Source organism: Pseudophryne corroboree, chromosome 6 (genome assembly GCF_028390025.1).
Source record: "Pseudophryne corroboree isolate aPseCor3 chromosome 6, aPseCor3.hap2, whole genome shotgun sequence".
Lineage (NCBI taxonomy): Eukaryota > Metazoa > Chordata > Amphibia > Anura > Myobatrachidae > Pseudophryne > Pseudophryne corroboree.
In genome coordinates this window covers 116,319,772-116,344,937 of record NC_086449.1, presented here as the reverse complement: position 1 = coordinate 116,344,937, position 25,166 = coordinate 116,319,772, and the positions used below count along the sequence as shown (strand labels likewise).

The 25,166-nt window shown below is 49.6% G+C and overlaps 1 protein-coding gene across 4 annotated transcripts in view; it reads right to left on the bottom strand.

The window, feature by feature from the left end:
- The window catches only part of TECR (trans-2,3-enoyl-CoA reductase), a 164,197-nt gene that overhangs the window by 116,091 nt on the left and 22,940 nt on the right, over positions 1-25,166 (bottom strand). For all 4 annotated transcript variants that reach the window (XM_063931729.1, XM_063931730.1, XM_063931728.1 and 1 more), the window contains one exon: positions 24,677-24,721. In XM_063931729.1, coding sequence (XP_063787799.1) covers positions 24,677-24,721 — 45 coding nt within the window. The remainder of the gene's footprint in view (positions 1-24,676; positions 24,722-25,166) is intronic.

The window sequence follows — 25,166 nt, the reverse complement described above, 5'->3', positions numbered from 1 at the left end:
GCCAGAGTCCCCTGCGAGCCGAGACCGACATGGAAGATATCCGTGCAGTCAGCGTACCCAGGTCCTTCATGGATTCCACCATGAACCCCACAGAATCCCGTATGTTACGTAAAAATAATTCAATGTCACTTCTATACATTGTATCCAAAACCTCTAGTAATGTGCCTGACGACTTTACTGTGGCTTTAGAAATCCATGCACAGGCAATAGTGGGCCTTAACGCCACTCCTGAAGTAGTGTATATGCATTTGAGCGTAGTGTCAATCTTACGATCAGCCGGTTCTTTTAACGAGGTATATCCAGGGACAGGTAAAACCACCTTTTTAGACAGTCTGGAGACAGATGCGTAAACTATGGGTGGGTTTTCCCATTTTTTCCTATCCTCCTCAGGGAAGGGAAAAGCAACCAGAACCCTTTTTGGGATCTGGAATTTTTTTCTCCGGGTTTAACCAGGATTATTCAAATATAGCGTTTAATTCTTTAGACGCAGGGAAGGTTAGCGAGGCTTTCTTATAGTCAGTGAAGTAAGCCTCCTCAACCTGCTCAGGTGACGTGTCATTAATGTTTAACACATCTCTAATGGCCTCAATCATGAGCTGCACCCCCTTTGCAAGGGATGCCGCCCCCCTCAGCACATCCCCATCACCGTCTGCTGTATCAGTGTCATCTTGCATAATCTGGGCAAGTGCACGTTTCTGTGGGAATATACTAGGGGATTTTGCAGGAATAGGAACAGAACCTGACCAAACTGGCATAGAGTTCTTTAACACCTGAGTTAAAGTCTCAATATGAGCTACCCTGGTAGAGATCTGAGAGAACATTCCCTTAATAGATGTCAACCACTCAGGCTCATTAATAGGGATCTGAGACAAGACATTACATTCCTGTGTACATGGAATGGATTCCTCCTGAGAGGAAACATCCTCTGCAGCATGTGACACAGAGTCCCTAGACATGGCTATGTGAGACAACAAACACCCACACACACACACACACACACACACAGGGAAATGTCAGACACAGTTTCTCCCCAAGTATGCCACAGAGAGACACAGAGATTGGAGCAAACCCACACACAGCGCTTACTGAGGTAGATATTATAAGATTTTAAACCTACCGGTAAATCTTTTTCTCCTAGTCCGTAGAGGATGCTGGGGACTCCGTAAGGACCATGGGGTATAGACGGGCTCTGCAGGAGACATGGGCACTCTAAAGACTTTAGAATGGGTGTGCACTGGCTCCTCCCTCTATGCCTCTCCTCCAGACCTCAGTTAGAGAACTGTGCCCAGAGGAGACGGACAGTACGAGGAAAGGATTTTTGTTAATCTAAGATACATACCAGCCCACACCATCCACACCGTACAACTTGGAACATACGAACCAGTTAACAGTATGAAACAAAACAGCATCAGCCAAAGACTGATCAAAACTGTAACATAACCCTTATGTAAGCAATAACTATATACAAGTCTTGCAGAATTTTGTCCGCACTGGGACGGGCGCCCAGCATCCTCTACGGACTAGGAGAAAAAGATTTACCGATAGGTTTAAAATCTTATTTTCTCTTACGTCCTAGAGGATGCTGGGGACTCCGTAAGGACCATGGGGATTATACCAAAGCTCCAAACCGAGCGGGAGAGTGCGGATGACTCTGCAGCACCGATTGAGCAAACATGAGGTCCTCATCAGCCAGGGTATCAAATTTGTAGAATTTTGCAAAGGTGTTTGAACCCGACCAAGTAGCTGCTCGGCAAAGCTGTAAAGCCGAGACGCCTCGGGCAGCCGCCCAAGAAGAGCCCACCTTCCTAGTGGAATGGTCCTTTACCGAATTTGGTAACGGTAATCCAGCCGTAGAATGAGCCTGCTGAATCGTGTTACAGATCCAGCGAGCATAAGTCTGCTTAGAAGCAGGAGCACCAACCATGTTGGCTGCATACAGGACAAACAGTGCCTCTGTTTTCCTAACCCGAGCTGTCCGGGCTACGTAAATTTTTAAGGCCCTGACTACATCAAGGGACTTGGAATCCTCCAAGTCTCCCGTAGCCACAGGCACCACAATAGGTTGGTTCATATGAAACAATGAAACCACCTTAGGCAAAAATTGAGGACGAGTCCTCAACTCTGCTCGATCCACATGGAAAATCAGATAGGGGCTTTTATTAGACAAAGCCGCCAATTCGGACAACCGCCTTGCAGATGCCAAGGCCAACAACATGACCACCTTCCAAGTGAGAAATTTCAATTCAACAGTTTGAAGAGGCTCAAACCAGTGAGATTTTAGGAACTGTAACACCACGTTAAGGTCCCATGGTGCCACTGGGGGCACAAAAGGAGGCTGGATGTGTAGCACTCCCTTTACAAAAGTCTGGACTTCTGGGAGAGAAGCCAATTCCTTCTGAAAGAATATAGATAGGGCCGAAATCTGTACCTTTATGGAGCCTAACTTCAGGCCCATATCCACTCCGGTCTGTAGAAAGTGGAGAAAACGGCCCAAGTGGAAATCTTCCGTAGGAGCATTCTTGGCTTCACACCGAGATACGTACTTCCTCCAGATACGGTGATAATGTTTCGCTGTCACCTCCTTCCTAGCCTTTATCAGAGTAGGGATGACTTTCTCCGGAATACCTTTCCCAGCTAGGATTCGGTGTTCAACGGCCATGCCGTCATACGTAACCGCGGTAAGTCTTGGAACACGCAGGGCCCCTGCTGCAACAGGTCCTCCCTGAGAGGAAGGGGCCATGGATCTTCTGTGAGCATCTCCTGAAGATCTGAATACCAGGCCCTTCGAGGCCAATCTGGAACAATGAGTATTGTCTGCACTCTTTTTCGTCTTATGATTCTCAATATTTTTGAGATGAGAGGAAGAGGAGGGAACACAGACCGACTGAAACACCCATGGTGTCACCAGGGCGTCTACCGCTACTGCTTGAGGGTCCCTTGACCTGGCACAATACCTCCGAAGCTTCTTGTTGAGGCGGGACGCCATCATGTCTATTTGAGGAAGTCCCCAAAGACTTGTTATCTCTGCAAAAACTTTTTGATGAAGTCCCCACTCTCCTGTATGGAGATCGTGTCTGCTGAGGAAGTCTGCTTCCCAGTTGTCCACTCCCGGAATGAAGACTGCTGACCGAGCGCTTACGTGATTTTCCGCCCAGCGAAGAATCCTGGTGGCTTCCGCCATTGCCACTCTGCTCCTTGTCCCGCCTTGGCGGTTTACATGAGCCACGGCTGTGACGTTGTCTGATTGAATCAGAACCGGTAGGTTACGAAGAAGAGTCTCCGCTTGTCGTAGGCCGTTGTATATGGCCCTTAATTCCAGTATGTTGATGTGTAGACAAGCCTCCTGGCTTGACCATAGTCCCTGAAAATTTCTTCCTTGTGTGACTGCTCCCCATCCTCGGAGGCTCGCGTCTGTGGTCATCAGAACCCAGTCTTGAATGCCGAACCTGCGACCCTCTAGAAGGTGAGCACTCTGTAGCCACCACAGGAGAGACACCCTGCCCTGGGGGACAGGCTTATTTTCTGATGAATTTGAAGATGGGACCCGGACCACTTGTCCAGAAGGTCCCACTGAAATGTCCTCGCATGAAACCTGCCGAAGGGGATGGCCTCGTAGGTCACCACCATTTTTCCCAGTACTCGAGTGCATTAATGAACTGACACTCTGTTCGGTTTTAACAGGTCTCTGACCATGTTCCGGAGTTCCTGGGCTTTTTCCATTGGGAGAAAAACCCTCTTTTGTTCCGTGTCCAGAATCATGCCTAAGAACGATAGCCGAGTCGTTGGAACCAACTGTGACTTTGGTAGATTTAGAATCCAGCCATGCTGCTGGAGCACTCTCAGGGAGAGCGACACGCTTATCAGCAACTGATCTCTCTTTTATCAGGAGATCGTCCAAGTATGGGATAATTGTGACTCCCTGCCTGCGCAGGAGCACCATCATTTCCGCCATTATCTTGGTGAAAATCCTCGGGCCGTGGAAAGCCCAAACGCCAACGTCTGAAACTGGTAATGACAGTCCTGTATAGCGAATTTCAGGTACGCCTGATGAGGGGGATATATGAGGACATGAAGGTATGCATCCTTTATGTCTAGTGACACCATGAAATCACCCCCTTCCAGGCTGGAGATAACTGCCCGGAGCGATTCCATCTTGAATTTGAACTTTTGCAAGTACAGGTTTAGGGATATTAGATTTAGAATGGGTCTAACCGAGCCATCCGGTTTCGGAACCACAAACAGGGTTGAATAGTACCCCTTCCCCTGTTGAACTAGGGGAGCCTTGACAATCACTTGCTGTTGACACAGCTTTTGAATTGCAGCAAAAACTATCTCCCTTTCTTGGGGAGAAGCTAGTCAAGCCGATTTGAAAAATCGGCGCAGAGGCACCTCTTCGAATTCCAGCTTGTAGCCTTGGGATACAAATTTCCATTGCCCAAGGATCCACGTCTGACTGAACCCAGACGTGGCTGAAGAGTCGAAGACGTGCCCCCACCGGCGCGGACTCCCTCAGTGGAGCCCCAGCGTCATGCGGTGGATTTAGTAGAAGCCGGGGAGGACTTCTGCTCCTGGGAACTAGCCGTGGTAGGCATTCTTTTTCCTCTACCCTTGCCTCTGGCGAGGAAGGAAGAGCCCCGACCTCTTCTGGACTTATGCGACCGAAAGGACTGCATCTGATATTGTGTTTTCTTTTGCTGTGGGGGAACATAAGGCAAAAAAATAAGATTTTACTCACCGGTAAATCTATTTCTCGTAGTCCGTAGTGGATGCTGGGAACTCCGTAAGGACCATGGGGAATAGACGGGCTCCGCAGGAGACTGGGCACTCTAAAAGAAAGATTAGGTACTATCTGGTGTGCACTGGCTCCTCCCACTATGACCCTCCTCCAGACCTCAGTTAGGATACTGTGCCCGGAAGAGCTGACACAATAAGGAAGGATTTTGAATCCCGGGTAAGACTCATACCAGCCACACCAATCACACCGTATAACTCGTGATACTACACCCAGTTAACAGTATGAAATATAACTGAGCCTCTCAACAGATGGCTCAACAATAACCCTTAGTTAGGCAATAACTACATACAAGTATTGCAGACAATCCGCACTTGGGATGGGCGCCCAGCATCCACTACGGACTACGAGAAATAGATTTACCGGTGAGTAAAATCTTATTTTCTCTGACGTCCTAGTGGATGCTGGGAACTCCGTAAGGACCATGGGGATTATACCAAAGCTCCCAAACGGGCGAGAGAGTGCGGATGACTCTGCAGCACCGAATGAGAGAACTCAAGGTCCTCCTCAGCCAGGGTATCAATTTTGTAGAATTTAGCAAACGTGTTTGCCCCTGACCAAGTTGCAGCTCGGCAAAATTGTAAAGCCGAGACCCCTCGGGCAGCCGCCCAAGATGAGCCCACTTTCCTCGTGGAATGGGCTTTTACTGATTTAGGATGCGGCAATCCAGCCGCAGAATGCTCCAGCTGAATTGTGCTACAAATTCAGCGAGCAATAGTCTGCTTAGAAGCAGGAGCACCTATTTTGTTGGGTGCCTACAGGATAAAAAGCGAGTCAGTTTTCCTGACTCCAGCCGTCCTGGAAATATAAATTTTTAAGGCCCTGACTACGTCCAGTAACTTGGAATCTTCCAAGTCCCTAGTAGCCGCAGGCACTACAATAGGTTGGTTCAAGTGAAAAGCTGATACCACCTTAGGGAGAAACTGGGGACGAGTCCTCAATTCTGCCCTATCCATATGGAAAATCAGATAAGGGCTTTTACATGACAAAGCCGCCAATTCTGACACACGCCTGGCCGAAGCCAAGGCCAATAACATGACCACTTTCCACGTGAGATATTTCAAATCCACAGTTTTAAGTGGCTCAAACTAATGTGATTTTAAGAAACTCAACACCACGTTGAGATCCCAAGGTGCCACAGGAGGCACAAAAGGGGGCTGAATATGTAGCACTCCCTTTACAAATGTCTGAACTCCAGGCAGTGAAGCCAGTTCTTTCTGGAAGAAAATCGACAGAGCCGAAATCTGGACCTTAATGGAACCCAATTTTAGGCCCATAGTCACCCCTGACTGTAGGAAGTGCAGAAAACGACCCAGCTGAAATTCCTCTGTTGGGGCCTTCCTGGCCTCACACCACGCAACATATTTTCGCCAAATACGGTGATAATGGTTTGCGGTTACTTCTTTCCTGGCTTTTATCAGCGTAGGAATGACTTCTTCCGGAATGCCCTTTTCCTTTAGGATCCGGAATTCAACCGCCATGCCGTCAAACGCAGCCACGGTAAGTCTTGGAACAGACAGGGCCCCTGCTGTAGCAGATCCTGTCGGCCATGGGTCCTCTGATATCATTTCTTGAAGATCTGGGTACCAAGCTCTTCTTGGCCCATCCAGAACCACGAGTATCGTTCTTACTCCTCGTTTTCTTATTTTTCTCAGTACCTTTGGTATGAGAGGCAGAGGAGGGAATAAATAAACCGACTGGTACACCCACGGTGTCACTAGAGCGTCCACAGCTATTGCCTGAGGGTCCCTTGACCTGGCGCAATATCTAGTTTTTTGTTTAGGCGGGACGCCATCATGTCCACCTGTGGCCTTTCCCAACGGTTTACCAACAGTTGGAAGACTTCTGGATGAAGTCCCCACTCTCCCGGGTGTAGGTCGTGTCTGCTGAGGAAGTCTGCTTCCCAGTTGTCCACTCCCAGGAATGAACACTGCTGACAGTGCTAAGACGTGATTTTCCGCCCATCGGAGAATCCTTGTGGCTTCTGTCATCGCCATCTTGCTTCTTGTGCCGCCCTGTCGGTTTACATGGGCGACTGCCGTGATGTTGTCTGATTGGATCAGTACCGGCTGGTTTTGAAGCAGAGGCCTTGCCAGACTTAGGGCATTGTAAATGGCCCTCAGTTCCAGAATATTTATGTGTAGGGACGACTCCTGACTTGACCAAAGTCCTTGGAAATTTCTTCCCTGTGCGACTGCCCCCCAGCCTCGAAGGCTGGCATCCGTGGTTACCAGGACCCAGTCCTGTATGCCGAATCTGCGGCCCTCTTGAAGATGAGCACTCTGCAGCCACCACAGTAGAGATACCCTGGTCCTTGGAGACAGGGTTATCAGCCGATGCATCTGAAGATGCGATCCCGACCACTTGTCCAAGACGTCCCACTGAAAGGTTCTTGCATGGAACCTGCCGAATGGAATTTTGCTTCGTAAGAAGCTACCATTTTTCCCAGGACTCGTGTGCAGTGATGCACCGATACCTGTTTTGGTTTCAGGAGGTCTCTGACTAGAGATGACAGCTCCTTGGCTTTCTCCTGCGGGAGAAACACTTTTTTTCTGTTCTGTGTCCAGAACCATCCCCAGGAACAGTAGGCGTGTGGTAGGAACCAGCTGTGACTTTGGAATGTATAGAATCCATCCGTGCTGTTGTAGCACTTCCCGAGATAGTGCTACTCCGGCCAACAACTGCTCCTTGGACCTCGCCTTTATAAGGAGATCGTCCAAGTACGGGATAATTATAACTCCCTTTTTTCGAAGGAGTATCATCATTTCTGCCATTACCTTGGTAAAGACCCTCGGTGCCGTGGACAGTCCAAACGGCAGTGTTTGGAATTGGTAATGGCAATCCTGTACCACAAATCTGAGGTACTCCTGGTGAGGATGGTAAATGGGGACATGTAGGTAAGCATCCTTGATGTCCAGGGATACCATGTAATCCCCCTCCTCCAGGCTTGCAATAACCGCCCTGAGCGATTCCATCTTGAACTTGAATTTTTTTATGTATGTGTTCAAGGATTTCAAATTTAAAATGGGTCTCACCGAACCGTCCGGTTTCGGTACCACAAACAGTGTGGAATAGTAACCCCGTCCTTGTTGAAGTAGGGGCACCTTGACTATCACCTGCTGGGACTACAGCTTGTGAATTGCCTCTAGCACAGCCTCCCTGCCTGAGGGAGTTGTCGGCAAGGCAGATTTGAGGAAACGGCGGGGGGGAGACGCCTCGAATTCCAGCTTGTACCCCTGAGATACTACTTGAAGGATCCAGGGATCCACCTGTGAGCGAGCCCACTGATCGCTGAAATTTTTGAGGCGGCCCCCCACCGTACCTGGCTACGCCTGTGGAGCCCCCGCGTCATGCGGTGGACTAAGAGGAAGCGGGGGACGAATTTTGATTCTGGGAACTGGTTGCCTGGTGCAGCTTTTTCCCTCTTCCCTCGTCTCTGTGCAGAAAGGAAGCGCCTTTGACCCGCTTGCTTTTCTGAAGCCGAAAGGACTGTACCTGATAATACAGTGCTTTCTTAGGCTGTGAGGAAACCCGAGGTAAAAAAATTTCTTCCCAGCTGTTGCTGTGGATACAAGGTCCCAGAGACCATCCCCAAACAATTCCTCACCCTTATAAGGCTCTATGTGCCTTTTAAAGTCAGCATCACCTGTCCAGTGTCGGGTCTCTAATATCCTCCTGACAGAATGGACATTGCATTAATTCTGGATGCCAGCCGGCAAAATATCCCTCTGTGCATCCCTCATATATAAGACAACGTCTTATGTTCGCAAAATAGTATCCCTGTTTGACAGGGTTACAGACCACGCTGCAGCAGCACTATCTGCAGGTCTCAGTCTAGTACCTGAGTGTGTAAATACAGACTTCAGGATAGCCTCCTGCTTTTTATCAGCAGGTACCTTCAAAGTGGCCGTATCCTAAGACGGCAGTGCCACCTTTTTTGACAAACGTGTGAGCGCCTTATCCACCCTAGGGGATATCTCCCAGCGTAACTTATCCTCTGGCGGGAAAGGGTACGCCATCAGTAACTTTTTAGAAATTACCAGTTTCTTATCGGGGGAACCCACGCTTTTTCACACTTCATTCACTTATTTGATGGGGGAACAAAACACTGCCTGCTTTTTCTCCCCAAACATAAAACCCTTTTTTAGTGGTACTTGGGTTAATGTCAGAAATGTGTAACACATTTTTTATTGCCGGGATCATGTAACGGATGTTCCTAGTGGATTGTGTATATGTCTCAACCTCATCGACGCTGGAGTCAGACTCCGTGTCGACATCTGTGTCTGCCATCTGAGGGAGCGGGCGTTTTTGAGCCCCTGATGGCCTTTGAGACGCCTGGGCAGGCGCGGACTGAGAAGCCGGCTGTCCCATAGCTGTTATGTCATCCAGCCTTTTATGTAAGGAGTTGACACTGTCGGTTTATACCTTCCACCTATCCATCCACTCTGGTGTCGGCCCCACAGGGGGCGACATCACATTTATCGGCATCTGCTCTGCCATCACATAAGCCTCCTCATCAAACGTGTCGACACAGCCGTACCGACACACCGCACACACACACAGGGAATGCTCTGACTGAGGACAGGACCCCACACAGCCCTTTGGGGAGACAGAGAGAGAGTATGCCAGCACACACCAGAGCGCTATATAATTTTGGGATTAACACTATATTGAGTGAATTTTTCCCAATAGCTGCTTGTATATACAATATTGCGCCTAAATTTTGTGCCCCCCCTCTCTTTTTAACCCTTTGAGCCTGAAAACTACAGGGGAGAGCCTGGGGAGCTGTCTTCCAGCTGCACTGTGAAGAGAAAATGGCGCCAGTGTGCTGAGGGAGAAGCCCCGCCCCTTTTTCAACTGACTTTCTCCTGCTTTTTCTGGAATACTGGCAGGGGTAATTTTACATCTATATAGCCTCTAGGACTATATATGATGTAGATTTGCCAGCCAAGGTGTCATATATTGCCCTCAGGGCGCCCCCCCCAGCGCCCTGCACCCTCAGTGACCGGAGTGTGAAGTGTGCATGAGGAGCAATGGCGCACAGCTGCAGTGCTGTGCGCTACCTTGGTGAAGACCGAAGTCTTCTGCCGCCGATTTTTCCGGACCTCTTCTTGCTTCTGGCTCTGTAAGGGGGACGGCGGCGCGGCTCCGGGAACGAACACCAAGGCCAGTTCCATGCGGTCGATCCCTCTGGAGCTAATGGTGTCCAGTAGCCTAAGAAGCCCAAGCTAGCTGCAAGCAGGTAGGTTCGCTTCTTCTCCCCTTAGTCCCTCGATGCAGTGAGCCTGTTGCCAGCAGGTCTCACTGTAAAATAAAAAACCTAAAATAAACTTTCTTTCTAGGAGCTCAGGAGAGCCCCTAGTGTGCATCCAGCTCGGCCGGGCACAGAAATCTAACTGAGGTCTGGAGGAGGGTCATAGTGGGAGGAGCCAGTGCACACCAGATAGTACCTAATCTTTCTTTTAGAGTGCCCAGTCTCCTGCGGAGCCCGTCTATTCCCCATGGTCCTTACGGAGTTCCCAGCATCCACTAGGACGTCAGAGAAAGTAGATTTACCCGCGGTAGCTGTGGAAACCAGGTCCGCGAGACCTTCCCCGAATAAAACCTCAGCCTTGTAAGGCAAAAATTCCATATGCCTCTTTGAGTCTGCATCACCGGTCCATTGGCGGGTCCACAGGGCTCGCCTAGCAGAAATCGCTATGGCGTTGGCTCTCGAACCTAGCAGCCCAACGTCTCTCTGAGCGTCTCTCATATATAAGACTGCATCTTTAATGTGACCTAAGGTCAATAATAAGAATTTACTTACCGATAATTCTATTTCTCGTAGTCCGTAGTGGATGCTGGGGACTCCGTAAGGACCATGGGGAATAGCGGCTCCGCAGGAGACTGGGCACATCTAAAGAAAGCTTTAGGACTATCTGGTGTGCACTGGCTCCTCCCCCCATGACCCTCCTCCAAGCCTCAGTTAGGATACTGTGCCCGGACGAGCGTACACAATAAGGAAGGATTTTGAATCCCGGGTAAGACTCATACCAGCCACACCAATCACACCGTACAACTTGTGATCTGAACCCAGTTAACAGCATGATAACAGAGGAGCCTCTAGAAAAGATGGCTCACTACAGCAATAACCCGATTTTTTGGTAACAATAACTATGTACCAGTATTGCAGACAATCCGCACTTGGGATGGGCGCCCAGCATCCACTACGGACTACGAGAAATAGAATTATCGGTAAGTAAATTCTTATTTTCTCTAACGTCCTAAGTGGATGCTGGGGACTCCGTAAGGACCATGGGGATTATACCAAAGCTCCCAAACGGGCGGGAGAGTGCGGATGACTCTGCAGCACCAATTGAGAGAACTCCAGGTCCTCCTCAGCCAGGGTATCAATTTTGTAGAATTTTACAAACGTATTTGCTCCTGACCAAGTAGCTGCTCGGCAAAGTTGTAAAGCCGAGACCCCTCGGGCAGCCGCCCAAGATGAGCCCACCTTCCTTGTGGAGTGGGCATTTACAGATTTTTGGCTGTGGCAGGCCTGCCACAGAATGTGCAAGCTGAATTGTACTACAAATCCAACGAGCAATAGTCTGCTTAGAAGCAGGAGCACCCAGCTTGTTGGGTGCATACAGGATAAACAGCGAGTCAGATTTTCTGACTCCAGCCGTCCTGGAAACATATATTTTCAGGGCCCTGACAACGTCTAGCAACTTGGAGTCCTCCAAGTCCCTAGTAGCCGCAGGCACCACAATAGGTTGGTTCAGGTGAAACGCTGAAACCACCTTAGGGAGAAACTGAGGACGAGTCCTCAATTCCGCCCTGTCCGAATGGAAAATCAGATAAGGGCTTTTACAGGATAAAGCCGCCAATTCTGACACGCGCCTGGCCCAGGCCAGGGCCAACAGCATGACCACTTTCCATGTGAGATATTTTAACTCCACAGATTTAAGTGGTTCAAACCAATGTGACTTTTGGAACCCAAAAAACTACATTGAGATCCCAAAGTGCCACTGGAGGCACAAAAGGAGGCTGTATATGCAGTACCCCTTTTACAAACGTCTGAACTTCAGGGACTGAAGCTAGTTCTTTTTGGAAGAAAATTGACAGGGCCGAAATTTGAACCTTAATGGACCCCAATTTCAGGCCCATAGACACTCCTGTTTGCAAGAAATGTAGGAATCGACCCAGTTGAATTTTCTCCGTCGGGCCTTACTGGCCTCGCACCACGCAACATATTTTCGCCAAATGCGGTGATAATGTTTTGCGGTTACATCCTTCCTGGCTTTGATCAGGATAGGGATGACTTCATCCGGAATGCCTTTTTTCCTTCAGGATCCGGCGTTCAACCGCCATGCCGTCAAACGCAGCCGCGGTAAGTCTTGGAACAGACAGGGTCCTTGTTGGAGCAGGTCCCTTCTTAGAGGTAGAGGCCACGGATCCTCCGTGAGCATCTCTTGAAGTTCCGGTTACCAAGTCCTTCTTGGCCAATCCGGAGCCACGAATATAGTGCTTACTCCTCTCCATCTTATCAATCTCAGTACCTTGGGTATGAGAGGCAGAGGAGGGAACACATACACTGACTGGTACACCCACGGTGTTACCAGAGCGTCTACAGCTATTGCCTGAGGGTCCCTTGACCTGGCGCAATACCTGTCGAGTTTTTCCCAATGGTTTATAATCATGTGGAAGACTTCTGGGTGAAGTCCCAACTCTCCCGGGTGGAGGTCGTGCTGAGGAAGTCTGCTTCCCAGTTGTCCACTCCTGGAATGAATACTGCTGACAGTGCTATCACATGATTTTCCGCCCAGCGAAGAATCCTTGCAGCTTCTGCCATTGCCCTCCTGCTTCTTGTGCCACCCTGTCTGTTTACGTGGGTGACTGCCGTGATGTTGTCCGACTGGATCAACACCGGCTGACCTTGAAGCAGAGGTCTTGCTAAGCTTAGAGCATTGTAAATGGCCCTTAGCTTCAGGATATTTATGTGAAGTGATGTCTCCAGGCTTGACCATAAGCCCTGGATATTCCTTCCCTGTGTGACTGCTCCCCAGCCTCGCAGGCTGGCATCCGTGGTCACCAGGACCCAGTCCTGAATGCCGAATCTGCGTCCCTCTAGAAGATGAGCACTCTGCAACCACCACAGGAGGGACACCCTTGTCCTTGGTGACAGGGTTATCCGCTGATGCATCTGAAGATGCGACCCGGAACATTTGTCCAGCAGGTCCCACTGGAAAGTTCTTGCGTGGAATCTGCCGAATGGGATTGCTTCGTAGGAAGCCACCATTTTACCCAGAACCCTTGTGCATTGATGCACTGAGACTTGGCTCGGTTTTAGGAGGTTCCTGACTAGCTCGGATAACTCCCTGGCTTTCCCCTCCGGGAGAAACACCTTTTTCTGGACTGTGTCCAGGATCATCCCTAGGAACAGAAGACAAGTCGTCGGAACCAGCTGCGATTTTGGAATATTGAGAATCCAATCGTGCTGCCGCAACACTACCTGAGATAGTGCTACACCGACCTCCAACTGTTCCCTGGATCTTACCCTTATCAGGGAATCGTCCAAGTAAGGGATAACTAAAATTCCCTTCCTTCAAAGGAATATCATCATTTCGGCCATTACCTTGGTAAAGACCCGGGGTGCCGTGGACCATCCATACGGCAGCGTCTGAACTGATAGTGACAGTTCTGTACCATAAACCTGAGGTACCCTTGGTGAGAAGGGTAAATTTTGACATGAAGGTAAGCATCCTTGATGTCCCGAGACATCATGTAGTCCCCTTCTTCCAGGTTCGCAATCACTGCTCTGAGTGACTCAATCTTGAATTTGAACCTCTGTATGTAAGTGTTCAAAGATTTTAGATTTAGAATCGGTCTCACCGAGCCGTCCGGCTTCGGTACCACAACAGTGTGGAATAATACCCCGTTCCCTGTTGCAGGAGGGGTACCTTGATTATCACCTGCTGGGAATACAGCTTGTGAATGGCTTCCAAAACTGTCTCCCTGTCAGAAGGAGACATCGGTAAAGCCGACTTTAGGAAAACGGCGAGGGGGAGACGTCTCGAATTCTAATTTGTACCCCTGAGATATCACCTGAAGGATCCAGGGGTCTACTTGCGAGTGAGCCCACTGCGCGCTGAAATTCATTGAGACGGGCCCCCTACCGTGCCTGATTCTGCTTGTAAAGCCCCAGCGTCATACTGAGGGCTTGGCAGAGGCGGGAGAGGGTTTCTGTTCCTGGGAACTGGCTGATTTCTGCAGCCTTTTTCCTCTCCCTCTGTCACGGGGCAGAAATGAGGAACATTTTGCCCGCTTGTCCACGAAAAGACTGCGCCTGATAATACGGCGTCTTCTCATGTTGAGAGGCGACCTGGGGTACAAACGTGGATTTCCCAGCTGTTGCCGTGGCCACCAGGTCTGAAAGACCGACCCCAAATAACTCCTCCCCTTATTAAGGCAATACTTCCAAATGCCGTTTGGAATACGCATCACCTGACCACTGACGTGTCCATAACCCTCTACTGGTAGAAATGGACAACGCACTTAGACTTGATGCCAGTCGGCAAATATTCCGCTGTGCATCACGCATATATAGAAATGCATCTTTTAAATGCTCTATAGGCAAAAATATACTGTCCCTATCTAGGGTATCAATATTTTCAGTCAGGGAATCCGACCACGCCAACCCAGCACTGCACATCCAGGCTGAGGCGATTGCTGGTCGCAGTATAACACCAGTATGTGTGTAAATACATTTTAGGATACCCTCCTGCTTTCTATCAGCAGGATCCTTAAGGGCGGCCATCTCAGGAGAGGGTAGAGCCCTTACAAGCGTGTGAGCGCTTTATCCACCCTAGGGGGTGTTTCCCAACGCACCCTAACCTCTGGCGGGAAAGGATATAATGCCAATAACATTTTAGAAATTATCAGTTGTTATCGGGGGAAAACCACGCATCACACACCTCATTTAATTTCTCAGATTCAGGAAAACTACAGGTAGTTTTTCCTCACCGAACATAATACCCCTTTTTGGTGGTACTCGTATTATCAGAAATGTGTAAAACATTTTTCATTGCCTCAATCATGTAACGTGTGGCCCTACTGGAAGTCACATTTGTCTCTTCACCGTCGACACTGGAGTCAGTATCCGTGTCGGCGTCTATATCTGCCATCTGAGGTAACGGGCGCTTTAGAGCCCCTGACGGCCTATGAGACGTCTGGACAGGCACAAGCTGAGTAGCCGGCTGTCTCATGTCAACCACTGTCTTTTATACAGAGCTGACACTGTCACGTAATTCCTTCCAACAGTTCATCCACTCAGGTGTCGACCCCCTAGGGGGTGACATCACTATTACAGGCAATCTGCTCCGTCTCCACATCATTTTTCTCCTCATACATGTCGACACAAACGTACCGACATACAGCACACACACAGGGAATGCTCTGATAGAGGACAGGACCCCACTAGCCCTTTGGGGAAACAGAGGGAGAGTTTGCCAGCACACACCAAAGCGCTATATATATATATATATATATATATATATATATATATATATATATATATATATATATATATATATATATAATAAGAATTTACTTACCGATAATTCTATTTCTCGGAGTCCGTAGTGGATGCTGGGGTTCCTGAAAGGACCATGGGGAATAGCGGCTCCGCAGGAGACAGGGCACAAAAGTAAAGCTTTTACAGGTCAGGTGGTGTGTACTGGCTCCTCCCCCCATGACCCTCCTCCAGACTCCAGTTAGGTACTGTGCCCGGACGAGCGTACACAATAAGGGAGGATTTTGAATCCCGGGTAAGACTCATACCAGCCACACCAATCACACCGTACAACTTGTGATCTAAACCCAGTTAACAGTATGATAACAGAGGAGCCTCTGAAAGATGGCTTCCTAAACAATAACCCGAATTAGTTAACAATAACTATGTACAAGTATTGCAGATAATCCGCACTTGGGATGGGCGCCCAGCATCCACTACGGACTCCGAGAAATAGAATTATCGGTAAGTAAATTCTTATTTTCTCTATCGTCCTAAGTGGATGCTGGGGTTCCTGAAAGGACCATGGGGATTATACCAAAGCTCCCAAACGGGCGGGAGAGTGCGGATGACTCTGCAGCACCGAATGAGAGAACTCCAGGTCCTCCTTTGCCAGGGTATCAAATTTGTAAAAATTTACAAACGTGTTCTCCCCTGACCACGTAGCTGCTCGGCAGAGTTGTAATGCCGAGACCCCTCGGGCAGCCGCCCAAGATGAGCCCACCTTCCTTGCGGAATGGGCCTTAACAGATTTAGGCTGTGGCAGGCCTGCCACAGAATGTACAAGTTGAATTTTGTTACAAATCCAACGAGCAATCGACTGCTTAGAAGCAGGTGCACCCAACTTGTTGGGTGCATACAGTATAAACAGCGAGTCAGATTTTCTGACTCCAGCCGTCCTTTAAATGTATATTTTTAAGGCTCTGACAACGTCCAACAACTTGGAGTCCTTCAAGTCGTCTGTAGCCGCAGGCACTACAATAGGCTGGTTCAGGTGAAACGCTGATACCACCTTAGGGAGAAAATGCGGACGCGTCCGCAGCTCTGCCCTATGTCGAATGGAAAATTAAATAAGGGCTTTTATAAGACAAAGCCGCCAGTTCAGATACTCTCCCGGCCGAAGCCAGGGCCAGTAACATAGTCACTTTCCATGTGAGATATTTCAAATCCACATTCTTTAGTGGTTCAAACCAATTGGATCTGAGGAAATCTAAAACTACATTTAGATCCTACGGTGCCACCTTAGGCACCACAGGAGGCTGTATATGCAGTACTCCTTTGATAAAAATCTGGACCTCAGGGACTGAGGCCAATTCTTTTTGGAAGAATATTGATAGGGCCGAAATTTGAACCTTAATAGATCCCAATTTGAGACCCATAGACAATCCTGATTGCAGGAAATGTAGGAAAACGACCCAGTTGAAATTCCTCCATCGGAGCACTCCGCTGCTCGCACCACGCAACATATTTTCGCCAAATACGGCGATAATGCTTCGCGGTGACTTCCTTCCTTGCCTTTATCAAGGTAGGAATGACTTCTTCTGGAACGCCTTTTCCTTTTAGGATCTGGCAGTCAAACGCCATGCCGTCAAACGCAGCCGCGGTAAGACTTGAAAAAGACAAGGACCCTGCTGAAGCAGGTCCCTTCTCAGAAGTAGAGGCCACGGATCGTCCGTGACCATCTCTTGAAGTTCCGGGTACCAAGTCCTTCTTGGCCAATCCGGAGCCACTAGTCTTACTCCTCTTTGCCGTATAATCCTCAAAACCTTTGGTATGAGAGGCAGAGGAGGAAACACCTATACCGACTGGTACACCCAATGTGTTACCAGCGCGTCCACAGCTATTGCCTGCGGATCTCTTGACCTGGCGCAATACCTGTCCAGTGTCTTGTTGAGGCGAGACGCCATCATGTCCACCATTGGTTTTACCCAACGGTTTAATAGCATGTGGAAAACTTCTGGATGAAGTCCCCACTCTCCCGGGTGAAGGTCGTGTCTGCTGAGGAAGTCTGCTTCCCAGTTGTCCACGCCCGGGATGAATACTGCTGACAGTGCTATCACGTGATTCTCCGCCCAGCGAAGGATCCTGGCAGCTTCTGCCATTGCCCTCCTGCTTCTTGTGCCGCCCTGTCTGTTTACATGGGCGACTGCCGTGATGTTGTCCGACTGGATCAACACCGGTCTTCCTTGAAGCAGAGGTTTCGCCTGGCTTAGAGCATTGTAGATTGCTCTTAGTTCCAGAATGCTTATGTGAAGAGACTTTTTCAGGCTCGACCACACTCCCTGGAAATTTCTTCCCTGTGTGACTGCTCCCCAGCCTCTCAGGCTGGCCCGAATCTGCGGCCCTCCAATAGATGAGCCTCCTGCAACCACCACAGAAGGGATACCCTTGTCCTCGGCGACAGGGTTATCCGCAGGTGCATCTGAAGATGCGACCCTGACCATTTGTCCAACAGATCCCTTTGCATGGAATCTGCCGAAAGGGATTGCTTCGTAAGAAGCTACCATTTTTTCCCAGGACTCTTGTGCATTGATGTACAGACACCTTTCCTGGTTTTAGGAGGTTCCTGACCAGGTCAGATAACTCCTTGGCTTTTTCTTCGGGAAGAAAAACCTTTTTCTGAACTGTGTCCAGAATCATCCCCAGGAACAGCAGACGAGTTGTCGGCATTAATTGGGATTTTGGAATATTCAGAATCCATCCGTGCTGCTTTAGCACCTCTTGAGATAGTGCTAAACCCATCTCTAGCTGTTCTCTGGACCTTGCCCTTATTAGGAGATCGTCCAAGTATGGGATAATTAATACGCCTTTTCTTCGAAGAAGAAATATTATCTCGGCCATTACCTTTGTAAAGACCCGAGATGCCGTGGACAAACCAAACGGCAGCGTCTGAAACTGATAGTGACAGTTTTGTACAACGAACCTGAGGTACCCCTGGTGTGAGGGGTAATTGGAACGTGGAGATACGCATCCTTGATGTCCAAGGATACCATAAAGTCCCCTTCTTCCAGGTTCGCTATCACTGCTCTGAGTGACTCCATCTTGAACTTGAACTTCTTTATGTACAGGTTCAAGGACTTCAGATTTAGAATAGGCCTTACCGAGCCATCCGGCTTCGGTACCACAAAAAGAGTGGAATAATACCCCTTCCCTTGTTGTAGAAGAGGTACCTTGACTATCACCTGCTGAGAATACAGCTTGTGAATGGCTTCCAAAACCGTCTCCCTTTCTGAGGGGGACGTTGGTAAAGCAGACTTCAGGAAACGGCGAGGTGGCTCTGTCTCTAATTTCAACCTGTACCCCTGAGATATTATCTGCAGGATCCAGGGATTTACCTGCGAGTGAGCCCACTGCGCGCTGTAATTCTTGAGACGACCGCCTACCGCCCCCGAGTCCGCTTGCGAAGCCCCAGCGTCATGCTGAGGCTTTTGTAGAAGCCGGGGAGGGCTTCTGTTCCTGGGAAGGAGCTGCCTGTTGCTGTCTCTTCCCTCGTCCTCTGCCTCGTGGCAGATATGAATAGCCCTTTGCTCTCTTATTTTTAAAGGAACGAAAGGGCTGCGGTTGAAAGGTCGGTGCCTTTTTCTGTTGGGGAGTGACTTGAGGTAGAAAGGTGGATTTCCCGGCCGTAGCCGTGGCCACCAAATCCGATAGACCGACCCCAAATAACTCCTCTACGCATCGCCTGTCCACTGTCGTGTCCATAAAGCTCTTCTGGCCGAAATGGACATAGCACTTACCCGTGATGCCAGTGTGCAGATATCTCTCTGTGCATCACGCATATAAAGAAATGCATCCTTTATTTGTTCTAACGACAGTAAAATATTGTCCCTGTCCAGGGTATCAATATTTTCGATCAGGGACTCTGACCAAACTACCCCAGCACTGCACATCCAGGCAGTCGCAATATCTGGTCGTAGTATAACACCTGCATGTGTGTATATACCTTTTTGGATATTTTCCATCCTCCTATCTGATGGATCTTTAAGTGCGGCCGAGGGTAACGCCACTTGTTTTTATAAGCGTGTTAGCGCTTTGTCCACCCTAGGAGGTGTTTCCCAGCGCTCCCTAACCTCTGGCGGGAAAGGGTATAAAGCCAATAACTTCTTTGAAATTAGCAGTTTTTTTATCGGGGCACCCCACGCTTCATCACACACGTCATTTAATTCTTCTGATTCGGTAAAAACTACTGGTAGTTTTTTCACACCCCACATAATACCCTGTTTAGTGGTACCTGTAGTATCAGCTAAATGTAACATCTCCTTTATTGCCAAAATCATATAACGTGTGGCCCTACTGGAAAATACGGTTAATTCGTCACCTTCACCACCGGAATCAGTGCCTGTGTCTGGGTCTGTGTCGACCGACTGAGGCAAGGGGCGTTTTACAGCCCCTGACGGTATTTGAGGCGCCTGGACAGGCACTAATTGAGTGTCCGGCCGCCTCATGTCGGCAAACGACTGCTTAAGCGAGTTGACGCTATCCCGTAATTCCACAAATAAAGGCATCCATTCTGGTGTCGACCCCCTAGGAGGTGACATCCTCATATTTGGCAATTGCTCCGCCTCCACACCAATAACGTCCTCATACATGTCGACACACACGTACCGACACACAGCAGACACACAGGGAATGCTCTATACGAAGACAGGACCCACTAGCCCTTTGGGGAGACAGAGGGAGAGTCTGCCAGCACACACCAAAAAGCGCTATATATGACAGGGATAGCCTTATGATTAAGTGCTCCCTTATAGCTGCTTTTATATTAATATATTGCCATTTATTTTGCCCCCCCTCTCTGTTATACCCTGTTTCTGTAGTGCAGTGCAGGGGAGAGACCTGGGAGCCTTCCTGACCAGCGGAGCTGTGACAGAAAATGGCGCCGTGTGCTGAGGAGATAGGCCCCGCCCCTTTTTCGGCGGGCTCGTCTCCCGCTATTTAGTACATTTAGGCAGGGGTAAATATCTCCATATAGCCTCTGGGGCTATATGTGAGGTATTTTTAGCCTTTTTAAAGGTTTTCATTTGCCTCCCAGGGTGCCCCCCCCCAGCGCCCTGCACCCTCAGTGACTGCCGTGTGAAGTGTGCTGAGAGGAAAATGGCGCACAGCTGCAGTGCTGTGCGCTACCTTAAGAAGACTGCAGGAGTCTTCAGCCGCCGATTCTGGACCTCTTCTTGCTTCAGCATCTGTGAGGGGGCCGGCGGCGTGGCTCCGGTGACCATCCAGGCTGTACCTGTGATCGTCCCTCTGGAGCTTCATGTCCAGTAGCCAAGAAGCCAATCCATCCTGCACGCAGGTGAGTTCACTTCTTCTCCCCTCTGTCCCTCGTTGCAGTGATCCTGTTGCCAGCAGGAATCACTGTAAAATAAAAAACCTAAGCTAAACTCTCTAAGCAGCTCTTTATGAGAGCCACCTAGAATTGCACCCTTCTCGGCCGGGCACAAAAATCTAACTGGAGTCTGGAGGAGGGTCATGGGGGGAGGAGCCAGTACACACCACCTGACCTGTAAAAGCTTTACTTTTGTGCCCTGTCTCCTGCGGAGCCGCTATTCCCCATGGTCCTTTCAGGAACCCCAGCATCCACTTAGGACGATAGAGAAATATATATATATATATACAGGGATAACCTTATATAAGTGTTTGTCCCCTTATAGCTGCTGTATTGTTAATACTGCGCGTAATTAGTGCCCCCCTCTCTTTTTTAACCCTTTCTGTAGTGTAGTGACTGCAGGGGAGAGCCAGGGGAGCTTCCCTCCAACGGAGCTGTGAGGGAAAATGGCGCCAGTGTGCTGAGGAGATAGGCTCCGCCCCTTTTTCGCGGACTTTTCTCCTGCTTTTTTATGGATTCTGGCAGGGGTTAAAATTCATCCATATAGCCCTGGGGGCTATATGTGATGTATTTTCGCCAGCCAAGGTGTTTTTATTGCTGCTCAGGGCGCCCCCCCCTAGCACCCTGCACCCTCAGTGACCGAAGTGTGAAGTGTGCTGAGGAGCAATGGCGCACAGCTGCAGTGCTGTGCGCTACCTTGGTGAAGACAGGATGTCTTCTGTTGCCGATTTTCCGGACCTCTTCTGTCTTCTGGCTCTGTAAGGGGGCCGGCGGCGCGGCTCTGGGACCCATCCATGGCTGGGCCTGTGATCGTCCCTCTGGAGCTAATGTCCAGTAGCCTAAGAAGCCCAATCCACTCTGCACGCAGGTGAGTTCGCTTCTTCTCCCCTTAGTCCCTCGATGCAGTGAGCCTGTTGCCAGCAGGTCTCACTGAAAATAAAAAACCTAAACTAAAACTTTCACTAAGAAGCTCAGGAGAGCCCCTAGTGTGCACCCTTCTCGTTCGGGCACAAAGATCTAACTGAGGCTTGGAGGAGGGTCATGGGGGGAGGAGCCAGTGCACACCAGATAGTCCTAAAGCTTTCTTTAGATGTGCCCAGTCTCCTGCGGAGCCGCTATTCCCCATGGTCCTTACGGAGTCCCCAGCATCCACTTAGGACGTTAGAGAAAAAATGGTATCCCTATCTAGGGTATCAATGTCAGCTGACAAGGTATCTGTCCAAGCTGCTACCGCGCTACAAACCCAAGCCAATGCTATTGCCGGTCTGAGCAAAGCACCCACATGTGTATAAATTGATTTTAAGGCAGTTTCCTGTCTGCGATCAGCAGGATCCTTGAGGGCCGCCGTGTCTGGAGATGGTAGCACCACCTTTTTGGACAAGCGCGTTAAAGCCTTGTCCACCCTGGGCGAGGATTCCCACCGTACCCTGTCCTGTGCAGGGAAAGGATACGCCATAAGAATCCTCTTGGGAATCTGCAGTTTTTTGTCTGGAGTTTCCCAAGCTTTTTCAAATAAGGCGTTCAGCTCATGAGATGGGGGAAAGGTTACCTCAGGTTTCTTTTCCTTAAACATGCATACCCTCGTGTCAGGGACCGAGGGGTCATCTGTGATATGCACAACATCTTTTATTGCAATAATCATATAATGAATACTTTTGGCCACCCTTGGGTGTAACCTCGCATCATCATAGTCGACACTGGAGTCAGAATCCGTGTCAGTATCAGTGTATGCTACCTGTGACAGGGGACGTTTCTGAGAGCCCGAAGGGCCTTGTGACACAGTCAAAGCCATGGATTGACTCCCTGCTTTTTCTCTGGACTCTGCTTTGTCCAATCTTTTATGTAATAAAGCCACATTTGCATTTAAAACATTCCACATATCCAACCAATCAGGTGTCGGCGTTGCCGACGGAGACACCACAATCATCTGCTCCACCTCCTCCTTAGATGAGCCTTCCGCTTCAGACATGCCGACACACACACGTACAGACACCTCCACACACTCAGGGATATATCTATATGGAGAGAGTCCCCCAATAAGGCCCTTTGGAGAGACAGAGAGAGAGTATGCCAGCACACACCCAGCGCCACCGGATACTGGAATAAAATCCCAGTTAGTACAGCGCTTTTATATAAATATGTAAACACACTCACTGCGCCAATGAAATGTGCCCCCCCCCCCTCTTTTTTGCCCTCTGTAACCGTGTTCAGCAGGGGAGAGTCCAGGGAGCCAGCTTCTCTGCAGTGTGCTGTGGAGAAAATGGCGCTGGTTAGTGCTGGCGGATCAAGCCCCGCCCCCTCACCGGCGGGCTTCGGTCCCGCTCAAATTATTTATACTGGCGGGGGTTTATTAATATACTGCATCCGCAGTATCTACTTTATATGCCAGTGTCCCTAGAGGTCTATATTGCTGCCCAGGGCGCCCCCCTGCGCCCTGCACCCTTACAGTGCCCGGTGTGTATGTGTGGGAGCAATGGCGCGCAGAGTTACCGCCGCGCGTTACCTCAGTGAAGACTGAAGTCTTCTGACGCCTTTGAAGTCTTCTTTCTTCGTATACTCACCCGGCTTCTATCTTCCGGCTCTGTGAGGAGGACGGTGGCGCGGCTCCGGGCCGAACGGCGAGGGTGAGACCTGCGTTCCGACCCTCTGGAGCTAATGGTGTCCAGTAGCCTAAGAAGCAGAGCCTATCATTTAAGTAGGTCTGCTTCTCTCCCCTCAGTCCCTCGAAACAGGGAGCCTGTTGCCAGCAGTGCTCCCTGAAAATAAAAAACCTAACAAAAAGTATTTTTCAGAGAAACTCAGGAGAGCTCCCCTGCAATGCACTTAGTCTCCTCTGGGCACAGGATCTAACTGAGGTCTGGAGGATGGGCATAGAGGGAGGAGCCAGTGCACACCCATTCTAAAGTCTTTAGAGTGCCCATGTCTCCTGCGGAGCCCGTCTATACCCCATGGTCCTTACGAAGTCCCCAGCATCCTCTAGGACGTAAGAGAAAATACAACTACCTAGCGCTTACTGTGTACTTTATTAGACTACACAGTATTTACACAGCTTCCCCCCCTTCTACAACCCCCTGATACCGCACAGGATAGCTGGAGTTGCTTGGAAGGACAGCTCTCCCTGTCAGCGTCTCTGTACAGGATCTGCAGGCAGGAAAATGGTGCTGAACGCTGCTGGGTCCACTCTGAGGAGAAGCTCCGCCCCCTGAACATGGCGCTGCTTCCCGCTCTTCATTTCTTTATACTGGCCTGAGGATTTCTGCTGGCAGTGTAACCGAGGTCCCTAACAGGCTTGCTGACCAGTGTAGGGCATCGGCGCTGGCTCAGGGCACCCCTCGCAGCGCCGCACTATGTACCGCTGAGCCTCCGGAGCGCACCCTGTTGCCGCCATCTTCACACCGGCTCCCCGCTTGCTGAGGGGGCAGGTGACTCACTTGCCACCTGAATCTTCTGGCTGTTAGGGGGTGGTGGCATGCTGCGGGAGTGAGCGGTCACCTGGGGCGGCTAACGATCATCACTCTCAGGAGCTAATGTCCTGTCAGCGGAGATAGTGGCTCAAAACCCCTCAGGGTGGACACTACTCTCCCCCCCCCCCCCCCCCCCCCCTAAGTCCCACGATGCAGGGAGGCTCTTGCCAGCAGCCTCCCTGTGCCTAACTTAACTCTTTGAAAAATAATAAAACTAAAGAAGCTCTAGGAGCTCCCCTAGCTGTGACCGGCTCCTCCGGGCACATTTTTCTAAACTGAGTCTGGTAGGAGGGGCATAGAGGGAGGAGCCAGCCCACAATCTCAAACTCTTAAAGTGCCAGTGGCTCCTAGTGGACCCGTCTATACCCCATGGTACTAATGTGGACCCCAGCATCCACTAGGATGTACGAGAAATACAGCTAAAGTATAGATCTAGTAACGAACCACTCCCAGAAAGAAATATAATTACATTGAAACTTCACGTATATCTATTGCCACATTGTGTATGTAGCCCACTGAGACAGACATGCAAAATAACTTACTAGGGTCCAGACGTAATGATTGGCGGGCAGGGTACCACTCAGGATCTGAAACAGAAAACGGATTTTACAGACATGTAGATGATATCAGACTGAAGAAGCGTACAGTATATAACATATATAAGTCAAGTCAGAAACATAACATAACAGGCAAATCTCAGAGAGAGGAAACAACAACATAGGTTAGATATATTAATGCTAAGAAGTGGATTTTAAATTGCACCTGGACTATTTTAACAGCCGCTTCATGCCCCAGATTAGCCAGTCTTCTAACTAAGATAAACTCCACCATATGGAAAGTGCAGCAACCCCTGTGCTCATTTATTTACACCAAGGACCTCTGCTGGGGACTTTGTGTAACACCGGAGCAACACTGGAATCTGACAAACAGAGGAGCTAGAGTAGGGGTGGGTAACATGCGGCCCGCGAACCGATCCTGCCTGGCCCGCTGTCCCCCAGCAGTGCGCAATGACAAGCGGCCCGACTAGCTGAG